The sequence below is a fragment of the Hydractinia symbiolongicarpus genome, chromosome 10 (genome assembly GCF_029227915.1).
Source record: "Hydractinia symbiolongicarpus strain clone_291-10 chromosome 10, HSymV2.1, whole genome shotgun sequence".
NCBI lineage: Eukaryota > Metazoa > Cnidaria > Hydrozoa > Anthoathecata > Hydractiniidae > Hydractinia > Hydractinia symbiolongicarpus.
In genome coordinates, this window is record NC_079884.1 from 13401165 (window position 1) to 13416272 (window position 15108).

At 33.9% G+C, this 15108-nt stretch overlaps 2 protein-coding genes across 2 annotated transcripts; both read left to right on the top strand.

Annotated features, from left to right (window-relative positions):
* Positions 1–1895: 1895 nt before the first annotated feature.
* LOC130613194 (putative ankyrin repeat protein RF_1087) lies at positions 1896–3913 on the top strand. Its single transcript, XM_057434520.1, has one exon. The coding sequence runs from the start codon at positions 2439–2441 to the stop codon at positions 2925–2927; it is 489 nt and encodes a 162-aa protein (XP_057290503.1). The 5' UTR covers positions 1896–2438; the 3' UTR covers positions 2928–3913.
* Positions 3914–7033: 3120 nt separating this feature from the next.
* On the top strand, positions 7034–13178 carry LOC130613325 (aromatase-like). The gene is made up of 3 exons (XM_057434676.1): positions 7034–7209; positions 10957–11631; positions 12272–13178. Exons 1-3 carry the CDS (start codon positions 7077–7079, stop codon positions 12955–12957), a joined length of 1494 nt encoding a protein of 497 aa, XP_057290659.1. The 5' UTR covers positions 7034–7076; the 3' UTR covers positions 12958–13178.
* The last annotated feature ends 1930 nt before the right edge of the window (positions 13179–15108 follow it).

Below are 15108 nucleotides of genomic sequence, written 5' to 3' on the forward strand. Positions count from 1 at the left end.
TAACCCAAATTGGTCCTAGGTGGTCCCTAGTTACCCACGCGGTGAAAAATCATTGACGTCACCACCTCGTTTCCTAGTTATTTGGCCTCAAAGTTTTAGGTGCACTGTGTGTGATGGCTTCATTAATTTAATATAGGATATTGACGTTAAAGTAGTGTTATTTTCGTCGCGTCGTAACGTCAGAAAATTTAACATATTAGACATGCATTTTTCGGCAACATCAAAGGAAAATGACGATATCAACTTTGCCTGTTACAGACACACGGAACTGGCGTATTAATATATAAGATGTATATACATATTAATTTTATACATAATATTGTTATAGAGATTTATGAGAATAGCTGTCAGCTTCATTTTCTCAGTTTAAACGATTATTGTTGTATTAAATAACACAATTTTTGTTACTTCTATTCCGATATGTTTGTGAATATTTTTTTAGAATCACATCCAACATTTTTTTATAGTAAAAGTTCTTTATATGCAGTGTTTTTTTTTAAATCGACATCACCCTCTATATGCAAGTACTGCTGCTACCCCTTATAATAGAACATTTCCACAAAAGGGTAGATAGTTGAAAACCTTCTTGTTTTAACCTGACGGAAGGTCAAAATAGCCTTCTAGCAGTTGTGAGTGTTTAAGCCGTCTCACTTTCTTGCATAGGCAGATTTTAACCATGTTCTAATTAATTTATTAGGATTGGATTGTGTGTTCAAACCGACAGGTTTGTTCTTTTTATTCTCGACGTTTTCTTCCTTTCATTGATCTCATTCCTGTTGCTTTCGCTTTGCAAATCTTCCTGATTTTCATATGTATGTTTTGTAACAGCTTTTGCAGTGGTATCTAATGTTCCCATACTGATTGCTGATGGGATTTTAAAAGTATCGTGATTCAGGATAGAGAATGGTTTTATAAGTTATCTTCTGCTATTTAGATGTGTATCCAAATTTCTTGTTTCAGTTTGAACTTGTCATTATACTTTTATCTTTTTAATGAAAGAAAGGTGACGAAAACATAACATGAAAATACATTTTGTAAGTGAAAATTAATAAATTGGAAAAATTCATTATATAGTGTTTCATGAAACATTTAAAACTCTGAAAATAGCAGAAGGAATACACTACAATGCATGTGAGATAAAAAAACACGATTCTTTGGTATTGAAGATTAACAATCATGGCGTCTGCTTCTGGGACAAAACGTAAAGCAGAAAACAAGTCCTGCACAATAAAATACAAAGCGTTAAAGGAGTTGCAGAAAGGAACTGCTCCAAAAGATGTGAAAAAACAGTAAAAAACACTTCCTTTAGGAACGCGAAAAACACACTTCTGTTCGCGAAGAAAATTTTACACGACTGCCTTCAAAAATCAAAATACAAGAACATGTGGTGCTACTAATTAGCATAACAATAGCAAATAAAACTTAAAAAACAAAGAATATAAATTTGATTGGTCCATCGAACAAAACATAAAGTTAATCATAGGCATACACTAACTAATTAATACACTAAATAATTGTGTGTGACTTGTTTCTTTAAGACGTTTTTTAAACTAGTCTTGTGGTAGAGCTTTCGCCCTCCAGTGCGGGAGTTTTGGGTACAAACCCTGGCCGAGTTGATTTCAATAAGAACCGAATAGTATATCCTGGGTAAACAATTTCGATAATAATAGCTATCAATAATTAAGTTTTCATGTCCACGATATTGTTCAACCTCGTTCTCAGACGTTTTTGATTTTTTAAATATCCGTAATAACCGCTCAACGGCCAAGAAAGCATGAAAACCTCTCCGAAATGAAATATAGTACGCGACAGCTACAAAACATCGATGTTTTATTTTAATTTAAAAAAATGTAAATATGTAAAAATGTTAATTTTTTAAAAAATACGAAATATTAACATTGCTTTCATATCTCCCTTTTATAATCCATCCTGTTTCACCGAATTTGCTGTGTTTTTTTTACATACCAGCAGTGAAAAGAGAGCCTTTTAACGACAAATTATTTAGATGTCATTTTCAATGGTGCAACAATAATAGGGAGAGGAAGGAAAACTTCGAGATGTGAGTACCCAAACAAATTTCTAGTCACTCGTATACGGTACGTGACCTTTGTGAATTATTCATGTTGCATTGTAACAAAATTTGTGTTCTAAGAACTTTTTTAAATTATTCAGCGAAATACAGAAAAATTTCTTTTTATCATTAAAAAATTATATCTTAATTCAATAATAATGAATCCTCCAATTAACTATGACATGCGATGTTGTAGGAAGCATTTTTCTATTAACCAATGAGAAAAGTATATTTCAGGACAATAAACTGAAAAGACTGGTTAAGTGCGTTGCAACAGTGGAAGAAGCAAAATAATCTCTCGCACGATGAAGAAATATTAGTGAAATCTGGCATTAATCGTTTGAAACAAAAAATTTTCCCCAGTAAGATGAGCCAAAAACGCAAAACGAATCTCATTACACAAACGCAGCAAGCTAATATTGCGCATAACATAGAAGTTGCAATCAAAGACAACGACTTGAAGAAACTTAAGTTAATTTTTGAAGACTACCCCAACTTGCTGAGTTATGAAAGTCATAACGAGAAATCTTGGTTGCATCTAGCAGCAAGAGAAGGTACTGTCAAAATTGTGACATATCTTGTTAAAAAAGGAATCGATGTTAACGTTTTGGATAAAAATAAGCATTCACCCTTGCATTATGCATGCATGAACGATAAATATGAAAACATACTTATCCTTTGTAAGCTTGGCTCAAAAGTTAATCATAAGCAATCGGAAGGAAACACACCTCTCCACCACGCTGCTTATTTTAACAACGTGAACACGATCCAGGCATTGCTTCAAGAAGGAGCTGATATAAATGCTCGTAACACACACGGGGAGACTGCTCTTCATTTGGGTTGCTCATCAGAATAAGTCAGAAGCTGCCAAACTTTTGGTTCTTATGGGCATTGATAAGTCCATTCAATCAATGAATAATTACGAAACAGCATTTATGTATGCAAAAAGAAATGGCTTTGACGAGGTAGCAGACGTGATTAAAAAAAATGAAAAGGATGTCGGAAGAGAAATCAAGGTGTTAATGATCGGCAATAATATTGTAGACGCTAAAAAGATTTTGAGGGAACAAGAGGCTAGGTACGTGGAACAAGAGAAGCGTCTGCAACGAGAGAAGTTCCAGCTAGCCCTGGAAAAAAAGAGGTTAAGTCTGCAGAAAGCGGAAACAAATAAAAAGGAAGCAGAACTTAAATTAAATGAGAGAAAAGAAGTAAAGTCAAAGTTGCTGAAGGGGTTAAAAGAGGAACAAAAGAAATTGGAGATGTCAAACCAGCTAATAGCAATGGAAAAGGTGAAAATAAAAAAATATGATGAAGCCATTACAGAAATAAAACAAAAATTGAAGAAGTTTTGCGATAGTGAAGAAAGCGAAAAAATAAAAAAAGCCAACAAAGCATACGATGAAATCGCCAACGAAATTTCGAGCTTGGAAAGGCAGTTGAAAGAAAATGACTTGGTAGATGCAAGTCCGCATGTAAACAGAAAAAAATTCAGGGCTACTGTCTCTGCTATAAGAGCAACGTTATCACATTAAAAATTTTAACATTCATTTCTTTTCCACTGCAGAATTTTTCAAGTCAATCATACAGCAGACTGCTATTAAAATGAATGTTGTTTTGTACTGTAGGCTGGCAACCTTGATCTTAGGGCTGCCAGTAACTCACCAGAAGGCGAAAGGCCAATCTTTCGAATGATTGTTGTGTGTAAAAAAGTAGGAAGATAGGGAAAGCCTATTACAACTTCTGCTTTAATAGGTCCATTTTTTATGTGATTTTTTTTTGTTATTATAATTTAAAGTTTTTTTGTTCTCGCGCATAAATATTGAAATATCCTAAGTATTTATTTTTCTTTAGTTTTTCATGTTTATAAGATGCAAATGTGTGTTTACTTCTTCTCATGGAGCTCTTTCTTTTTGATGAGCTGTCATCCAGGCGCAAGGATGTCCTATTTTTTGTTTTTCTTTCTAAACAAGACAATAATAATTCAGTAAGATTTATTACTGGATTATTTTTCTGATTGATTTTGAATTTGATTGACTCACCAGCCTAACAGATCAAGCAAGCAGTCATGTGAATTCTGCTCTTCAACTACACTAATACTAGCCAAGATTAAGGAAGAAAGTCGCTAGTTAATGGCCATATTTAGACATCAAATCCATTTAGGAAAAGGAAGGATTGGGAATGGGCGGCGGTTTTACAGTCTATTTTTTAAAAATTAGTTTGTTTGAAGTATCTGCAAAGAAACAGCCATCGTAATGTCTTTCGCTGACAATGAGAAGCCTTTAAGCTTCTCGGTCTATGTTTAACAACGTATATTACACTTCATATCTATATATTGAACGTCACACAAGCGGTCAAATCTTCCCTGTCGACGTGCGATCCAAATTGGACTTATTAGATCATACTATTGTCGTTTGAATTAGACTTATGATATTTCGGTAGTAGGTGCGGCATGGCATGTCATACTACTGCTGTCGTAATCCTTCAATCTATCAATAAATCTTGCAGTCCCAAGAAATATTCCTTAATTTCTTTCTTTCCGAGCCTTGCAGTCTCCCTGACAAAAAATCTTAGTAATAAGCGGTCGTATGGGAGACTGTTTTTAAGAAATGTAGACCTCTGTACAGCCCGTGTTCTGAAACCTGATTTCCACGTTTAGTGTGATTTCCTTTGCTTAAAATATGGTGTTTCTGCATCATTTTTTTTCGTAGCATTAACTACCCCTCCGTATACAGAGCGTTGGATTTATATAGAAAAAAAGGTCTTCTCAAAATACAGGAATAATATTTCCTTAACAACCATAGCAGCCAAGCAGATAAATGACCGTTTGAAGATCCGTCGGATTTGATCATACTTGTGAAGTAAGTTAGAAAAAGGCGATTCCTTTTTATATAAGTATGTCAGAGTGTTACTACCACCTTAGCAAAAACGAGTCAAGATGTTAATATTTCGCGTTTTAAAATTATTGGGAATATATAACAAGCGTGGAAAAGGTCCTGGGGACGCAGATTCAACATTATAAAAATATAACAGTGATTGAAAAATACAATATTCTTGTTGGTAAAACTTGAAAAGGTAGCAGGTAGAGCAGATTTTATTGTATATATGCATTAGAAATATTGTTGGTTTTTTTTTTCATTTTCGATTAAAAGTTATACATAAATAAATACAAAACATCACATTGGAAATTAAGTTTCAATTTTTTTTAAAACCGGGATTTAAAACAATTGTTATTCTTGTTGCTGCTTTGGTCCCATTTTTATTTTCCGAATGATTTTGTAAACAAAAACATTTAATTATTAGGGATAAATAAATTCAAAACATGCTAGAGTAGGAGAGATTTTTATAACAAAATGCGTTCTGACGATAGTTTTTAAAGGGGCTAGGAACCTACTCTTGGTTTTACAAAAATAGAGGAAAAGAAAAAGATTTCCTTCTCTATCCTCCTCCTCGTCTTCTTCTTCAGATAGCTCTCCAGATAAATCAGGGATGAAAACAACACCGCTAAATGTTCCTAAAACAGGGGAACGCAAGTGAAATCTCCCAACTGGAATGGAAGATTATGTCAACCAGCATTTTCAGAAACATATTCCTGAAAAGGCTTCAGATGAGGGGCTGTTAGCAAAACATTCAGTCCCTTCAAATTTAAATGAAGTAAAAAAACTGCACGACTTGTGAAGGACTTGCCATACAGCCCAACAACATCACTCAACATGGATAATACGATGAAAAGATTCCAGAATAGAAACCTAAAGTTATGGACCCTCTCTCCAGATTATGGAAAGGGTTAGCAGACAGTCGTAAGAGCGTTAGTCCTGTAAACGTACCTATAGAGCAGTTTGCAACATTCGTGGAGCAGTTAACGATTTTGTTAGGTCAAACATCCACGTCCATTTCATTAGCCTAGTTAACTAAGCTTTCTTCTTCGAGTTGATAAAAGCTTAGACGCGAACGAATGACTCAGGGGAAACCCTGTGTTTAAATTGAACAATGTGACTAATCGCCTCAGAGGCAATTTTAATTTACCTGTGAGTTGTTTACCAAGCTTGGCCAAATCTGACTCTGGCGAAAATTTTGTATATTACTAGTGTTTGTTAGGGTGAGTGAAACCACTCGCTGGAATATTCGGGATGAAAAGGGCTTTCCCCGATAATAATTACGTGAGCAGAGAACAATAGAATTGGCCAATAGAAAAGCGCGGCCAGATTTTGGCCGCAGAAAAATCGTTTGAGACCTGCCGTAATTTTTCCCACTCCAACTACTCCGATTTCCCGGTGGTAAGAAAATTTACGCTGGGTCTTCTGGCAATCATTTCATATGCACGCCGCCTAATGTTTTAAAGGTTTTGGCAAAGGATCCAAGAAAGGCGAAAACGTTGTTGAAAGAAAAGTCTTCACTTTTGCAACAAAACGATAAAATTTGTTCGGCAAAAAATTTAGAGCCCATAGAGCTTCAAAAACGACCTTTGGAAGATTTTAAGGACATGAAAAAGCCCTTTTAAAGGGACCCTCCACGCTATTAATACAAATCGCAAGGTGGGGGAAGATTTCATTTTGCAGGAAAACTTCACAACCGAGACAACTACAAGAACAACAACAAAAAAAGGTCTGTCGCAACAGCAAGTCTGCAGAAACAACATAAAAAATGGTAAATACCTCTTTTGTTCTAACAAAAGAGGCTTCCTTAGCCAAGTCATTTTCAATTCTGATGCCACTAATCTCACTTTGCTTCGCGCCCTTTAGCAATTAAAATTAAAATGTTTTTAGTATATACAATAATATATTACACGAGCAAGATTGTTTTTTGCATCAATATTTTTATAACATTACATAAGTGTAACTCTGCCTTTATTCAACTTTTTATTACATTGGTTGAAGATTTGTTTTTCTAAAATAAAGCGATTTAATTGGTTAAAACCAACAAAATTCTAGGAAATGAACGCGTAACTTGAACATAAAATATTCATCGCCTACAACTGTCGTATTTTTTGTTGCTTTATCATAAAAACATGACGTGGAATTACGTTGTGAAAAATTTTAACGATTTCTGGTTATCGCTTGGACTGATAATCATCGTCTCTGTCATAATTTTTGCATCAAAGATTTTACAAAACAATGCTGGAGAGGGTCAAAGCTTTCCCGGTAAGAAAAGGCAATGTCTTTTTACAAAAATACTTTTCACTCAGGCACCGAGAACTGGATTTTGAAAAAGCCTTCATTATTTCCTAATTTTGTGCATGTTAAGATGTTTTCACAATGTCTTAGGGAATAAGAAAATAAGTAGGCAATTTTAAATCAAGTTTCTATCTATTAACATTGGGCGTTCATATATGAGTATAATCTAGTAGAAAATAAAAAAAATTATTGTATATGCATTAGAAAATGTTAATATCGTTTTTAGTTATACATGAATAAATACATCGAAAGTTTAGTATCAATTATAACGAACATCTGACAATAGTTTTTAAAGGGGCTGCGAAACTGCCTGTTGGTTTTCCACTCTAGGGAGTTACACGAAAGTCGAGCTAATGGCGGTGGAAAAGTTTATGATCACTGAGGACAAAGACAACAACTCAAATCATCTTTAATATTACATTGGGAAATCAAACATAATGAAAAATGATAGAAAAGTTCCCTATATATTTAATATCCATAATTCATTCTACATAAGTACTTACCCTGCTCTTGGAGGAAAGAATACGGAAGGAGAAACAACTCTTTTAATTCTATTGAAACACTGCGTGAGGTTCTAGCAGGTGTCTGTATAGAAACTTAATTTGAAATTTTGGCGGTTGTGTGACTAAATTATTCGTGAATAACAATTCGCAACTATGATTGGTTATAAAAACAATTAGATAATTTGATGATGAATTTGATAATATTATCAAAACAAGAAGCCATATTGAAATCGGTAAAATTTCTTTTGTTTTTATGTTAACATAATTAGCGAAGAAGAACATGCTCGACACTTTTGTAAACAAAAAGAAAAAGTTTATATCTCGTTTTAAAACGACGTTCTGTTATAAGAAGTTATTTCTTTAGTTAGAATAAACATTAATCCAGCACACATTTTGTCGGCACTCGTCCGGCGCATATCTATCTATATTGTTTTTCATGATCAAAGTGGTATACTTAAGCCTGCAAAAATAGGTTAATATCATGGTTAAACGCTTATTTCCAAACGTAATGTTGAAGTTTTTAACAGCAATGTTTACCGACTTATATTAGGCACACTTTCCATGCAATAATCACGTGCCTGCAGCGTGTTACAGTCAGATTTTAATAGAAAAAAGTTAGCCTCTATTAAAGGAGAATATGGAATTTGATCATTTTTTTGCGAAAAAGACTCGGTCGAGCACCTCACGCACTGATTCTTTTGAAATTAAAAACAATAGAAAATTCAATACATTTAAAGCGTACAGAAATGAAGTTGTTTCTCCTTCCGTATTCTTTCCTCCAAGCCCTGCTTTAACTCAAACTTTCTAATAAAAAAAATTGAAACCTTCTTGAACTAGCTAGCTAGCTATATTCTTTAAAATTTTGCATCGAAACGTATACGTGTATGGTACATAAAGCTAGGACTGTGTGATTCTAAAGTGTGTGTGATTTCTTGCACCTTGACCTTTTGAGTGGCCGTTTATTGCACCCTACTTTTGGACATTGCGGGGATTGACCTTATTCAATCGTTTCTTAGGTCATTTAATGGAGTCCAAAGTCATGCTTGATCGATTGATTGATTTATGACTGTGAGCTGAAATTAAGAAAATTTACAGAAAAACTGTTGGAAAGAATAAAAACTGCAAGGTCTAATTTTGGTATTTTCGGTCATTACCATATATAGAACACGTTTAAAAGCACTGTAATTTGTCAAACACTTTTTAATTTTTTTAAAAATCTCATTTTGCGTATTTTAAATTAAATGGAAAAAGTTCAATATAATTTATAAATCAAATGAATAGGAAACGATTTTTTTCTTTATACTGAAAAATATTATATTAATATCAAAGTATATTTTTGTAATACTTTCAACTATGATACACACAAAAAAAATTAATGAATATCCCAAAGTGTAACTCCGCCTTTATAATAATTTTCTAATTAAAATTTTTCTCTATTTATTTAAGTCACAGACATGTTTATTTAATTTATTTTGTGCAAACACAATTTACATTCCCTGGTTGGTTAAAGAAACTATTTGTTACGTATGTTAGAATGTCCGAAATTTGGAAGGGAGAATATATCATAGGGAAAGAAAATCATTGAAAAATATGTAGTTCCTCACTCGTTGAATTTATTCACGGAGTTTATTTCAAAAACCAAAGCGATTAAAAAATATTTGTAAATTTATTAAAAAAACTTTGTCAAACAACCAGCAGGTCAACTTTATTGTACTTAATAATGTACTTATTAAATTTTTGGCATTGTCGTTTTAAGAAATGCAGAGGTATTCATGTGAGTGTATTAGTTGTTAACCTTTACTTATATCGAGTTTTAACAAGTAGCATCAGTGAGTAGGCTAAAAGGGCACATTATAATATATAGTCGTTGCCCGTGGAAAAATCCACGGGTTCGCCCGTCCTTTATACTTACCTGTCGCAACAAAGTGGATAAAAATATATCGCATTTGATATTCGTTTTTCCGTAACATCTTTTTCTAACTCAGCGGGGGGTCTGCGCAGACACAGACAGACGACGGCTATTATAATAGAGACGATTGAGATGTCTTAAAGGGACTTCAAAACGGTCCAAATAAGATTTTTGTCATTGATGTTACTCTCCATCCTCGCACATTCTGAATATCATTGCGCAATAACCAGACCACTTTGAAGGTCAAAGCACAAAAAGTTATAACCACTTTATTGCACGAAAACGGGGTTGATATGCAATAATTTGGTATGGTTCTGTGCAGAATTTAGAAAATAATAGCTAGGGAGCTAGGTCAAAAAAGTTTAAATTTTTTTTTTCCAAAAAACACGATTTAAAGGCAAGGGAAGTTGTTATTGATTAAAGTTTAAATATTGAATATTTCTAAGAGACTTTTCTGTCTTTTTCATTTATATCTCGGCGTCAATATGATATCCAAGAGGATTTAAGATGTTGTTTTGGTCCAGATTGCTTATAAAAATTTTATCTTCGCCATAAGCTTGGCTTTCGTGTAAGTCACTAAAATTAAAAATCAACACCTCGTTTTGTAGCCCCTTTAAATTTGGCCGGGAAATCATAATTAAGGTAAATCTCTACAAATTCAGATAACTCAGATAACAAATCTTTTTACCAAAACAATATATACGTAAAGTTTAAAACATAAAATGTTTTTTCTCAAGTCCTGAAATTCCTTGATATGGTTGACAGATTTATGTCCTTAATCGTCCCGACATCTTAAACAACTGTCCTGTAAAAAATGCTCTAGAAAGTCCTGGCCTGTACCAGAAATTAGATTTGGTCACCATGAATAAGCACCTTTCTCTTAAAAAGTTTGTTATTTTGTACTCAAAAAAGAAAAAAACAATCAACTCGTGAATTCTCATGAGTGGGTTGTTAGGTAAGCAGCGCTGTTCCACGTCGAGACACACAAAAGCCTAGAAATTTAAAGAATATTTTTGCTATGCTGACATCAGCAAAAATTTACCCCATTGTAGTAATTTTAAAATAATGTAATATAACAAATTATCCGCTGTAAACATATTGACAAGTTCTAATTGCATGATTCTAGTAACTTAATTAAATATGTAATAATCTGTGGACACAAACTGCATAATTTTTAGCCTTATCTCATTTTATTTTGGAGGGTTGTAGTTGGTATTTAGCTATCTCTATACACAGCCAGCTTACAAAACAAATATTAGTATACCGTACGTTCATTTTCTTCATTTCTCTTTCTGCAACCAGGGCCTTCTAAGTATCTTGGTGTTGGAACCCTCTTAACATATGGAAGATTCCTCTACATGGGTATCCCAGAAGCTTCAACCTACTACCTCAACAGGTACGGCGATGTAGTTCACGTTTGGGTATGTGGAGAACCAACACTTGTAACAAGCAATCCCACCGTTGCACGACATATTTTAAAATCTAACGGCAACAACTACACTTCACGGCTTGGTTACGACATAGGATTAGATCATATCGGAATGTTTAACAATGGCATTATCTGGAATAATAATACAAATCATTGGAAAAGCTTAAGAACATTTTTTCAGAATGCACTGAATGCAAAGACGTTAAACGCAGCTATCAAAGCCTCTGCTGCTTCCACGAATGATATGATTGGCAAACTTGACGACTTGAGACGCCGTACAACTGAAGGAAAAATTGAAACGCTGAATGTTTTACGACGCATAACATTACAAGTTACTAATCTGTTGATGTTTGGCGTCAAAATAGACAACGACGAACGTTTGGTCGAGTTAATTGTCGAGTATTTCAAAGCGTGGGAATATTTTCTGATTCGACCGTGGTATTTTTATTTGCCCACTTCTACTTTCAAGAAACATAAAAAACCAGTGAAAGAATTGAAAGATGCCTGTATGGAGATTGTGCAAAGGAAAAAACAGCAACTCGATAGCGGTAAGGCAGATATCAATGTGATTGATTGTGTAGCTGAGTTCATAGATTTTTCCCAATAGCGGAAGATAACAACATCCTTAAGTCCTTTGCATGGATGTCAAGTTTCTATTTGTTGTTGTTTTTACCAATAACATTTTTTGCTTTGCGTCCTGTTCATGCTACAAACTAGATATGAAGTAAATTTGCACATATTTTTACGGGTTGGTTACACGAACTCAAAGAGAAACTTACACCGATGTGAAGTTTTAATGCGCTCGGAACGTGTACCCACATTTAAAAGATTCATAAGAGAACGAAATAGTGTAACTGTCCCCTAAATATGCAAAAACTAAAAGCAACATGGTAATATTATATCTCCAAAATCACTTACTCAGTATCCTGGAATTCTTAACTACAAATGCTTTGATTATTTAACAAAACCTATTGTGCAGGTCCTCTGACCCTGGAGGGGTGCTGGTAGAATATAGCTCCATCTCTCCTGCCACCACACACACACACACGCACATACACATGTTTTTGCTAAGTAATAAATTATACGTTTGTAGAAAACCTCCCCCTCTTCGCACCACAGTTCTTCAAAACGTGTCATAGTGACGAGCAAGATAAGCGTTTCTACTTCATATTTATTTTTTTTTCATAGTTTCATTCAAGCAAATTGAAAATCCAAACTTTCTTGAATGTCTTTTACATGCGGTGGAACGTGATGAAATTACTGAAGAAAATGTATACCAATGTGTCCTCGAAATGTTGCTAGCTGGCACTGACACGTCCAGTGTGTCTATGTATTACACATTAGTAGCTCTTAGCGATGATGCACAAGTGGAAAGAGAAATTGTAAAAGAATTAAAGGCTGTTTCTTTGGAGGATGAATCAACGGATCGCAAATTGCTTACTCAGCTGGTTTGTTTAGAGAATACTTTAAAGGAGAGCATGCGCATCAAACCAGTAGGACCTGTGGTGTTGAGACGAGCTTTAAAAGATGACAACATCAACGGCGTTCCCATTCGATCAGGAACTAACGTTGTTTTAAGTTTAGTTGATATGCATCGCCGTTCTGATTTGTTTGAAGATCCAACTTCTTTTGTTCCTCATCGATTCAAGAGCGAGAAAACTAATGAGAATTTCTATCCCTTTGGGACGGGACCAAAGGGATGCGTTGGTCAATTTCTTGCCATGGTGGAAATGAAGGTTATTCTTGGTGTCTTATTAAAGAAATTCCAATTTCGATCTGTTGTTGGAAAACTCAGTGATGTTACTACGAGATGGGATATTGCAAACCAGCCCACAGATGCTAGTTATATGATAATTGAAGAAAGACGTGACTGAACCAATATACTATGGTATGTTAACAATAAAGATGAAGTTGGCTATTGATTTTGATTTACTTCTTAGGAGAACGATTTAAGGCGAAATTTGTAACGTATCACACTTGGTCATTTGTGACATATTACAAGTGAACTCTTTTTGCATTTTTTAATCTTTTTTGATTAATTATTTATACACATGAAAAATTACAAAATAACTTGAGCGCAGCATGTACAGAACAACAGTACTTTAGTTTTGTCTCCATATTTATAATTTTTTGTACCTTCTTTGCCTTGAACGTAGTGGTATATCGAGCAAACATTGCTTTGGACATCGAAATTTAAAGTTTGTAAACAAATTTAATGTTATTGAAAAGAACTCGGGACCAGCAAAAAAAATTTAACAAGCAATTATCCACAAAATAATTTCATTATTTAACTGTTAACTAAACAATTACACGCATTTCTTGAATAATTTACACCCCTGGTCATAATTTAAAATAGATTACACTTTAGTGTTTCTTTTTTGACACTGAAAATCCAAGCAATTAGCTTAATAAAAATACCTTTTTTTCTTAGTTAAACAATTCTCTTCTTTCTTCCGAAATATTCTCTTCCATTTTAAACACTTTTTTCTAAAGTGTAAAACACTTTTCTTCCATAAAAATCAACAAGCATGTGGTTTACTTGATGGACATTACTATGATTCGGCTGGTATGTTCCACAGACCATACATATCACAGTTCGCCCGTCACAGGTTAAAATAGTTTTTTTGGACAATTTTCAACATTTGACATACGCATTTATTTTGGTAGAAATGCAGCGCCATAAACTCATTAAGTTTTATCTGTGGCTAGACTAAAAAGACTCTGATGCGGTTTAGTATTTCATTTGCAAAATTATTCACAAGCGCATTATGATATGAGAAAATAAATAAAAAAACAATTGCCAGTTTATCAGATAGCTATGTGGTACTTTCAAAAGCATTGTTTGAAGGTGTTTAATGTTATATATCCACCAGCAACAACGCCTGTTAACTAGCGTGGTCGAACATTCTAATAGAAAGTGTTTGTTCATATAGAGAAGTGGAAAATACAAAATAGAACGGTTTGAATCATAGAAGAAATGTGCTTTAAAATTGAAAGAGAAGAGAGCCATCGGGCTATCGTACATAATAACTCATAAATTTAAAGTGAATTTCTGGAAAAAGGACTTATTTTTGCTATTGAAAAAAAGCTTATAAATACTTCAGTTAAGATTTAATGGGAAAAAAAACATATGTTTCACAGAAATTGCCGTCAACAATTTTTTTTCCGGAAGAGGACTGTTCCGGAAGAACACAAAAGAAAGCTTGTTTATACTACTTTAAAATTTCATATCTTGTTTCTTTTTTACGCTGGGATAACAATTCCCAAACTTTATTAAATTCACCGCTAGCACAGTTTTGTGTCTGTTTGTGTGCTTGTCATCTGTTAGGGATACTTTTCATTGTGTTTCTTTAAAAAAGTCTTCTTGTATACCACAAGGGTAGTTTAAACACAGCGTTACTTCTTGAGGTGTGTCGTTATTAGGAAAGGTAACAAATTTGCGACTTTTTGTTTTAACACACTGTGTATCGATTTTTTCTTGATTAATAAAGCAAATATGTTTTTTTACAATTTAAACCCTGTCATAGATTTTCTTCGATACATCTGTTTATTTAGATTGTCTCCTGTGCAAGTCTTCCTCAAGTCGCACGAAATATTATTTCAACCAAACTACATCTTTCGGATACAACATTGAAGCCGGGTTTCTTTTCGCAAAGGACTTTTAACAAGGAACATTTCTCATGTGTAACCTTGCGCCCATTGCCCTTTGTCTTTTCTCTGCTCTCTGGTATTAGAATATACCTAATTAAGAAGAAAGCGCCAAGGATTGAGGTTGCCTCCTGTGTAGTGCAAGTTTTTAACCCACACAGGTTGTCTTGTTAAGGTCTTGTATAGAATGTATATCAAAAAGTTGCTTTCCGTGCTTCACCTTTCTGTGCTTCACTGTGATATATGTTAGCAATTCATAATATCTATGTTTTTTTTTTTTTTACAACGGGCTGTGTATATTCCATGCACTACAAGTCCATCATAGAACTTCTTCTAATAGATAAAGGTGATGATGAAACAGATGAAGTTAACCTTCA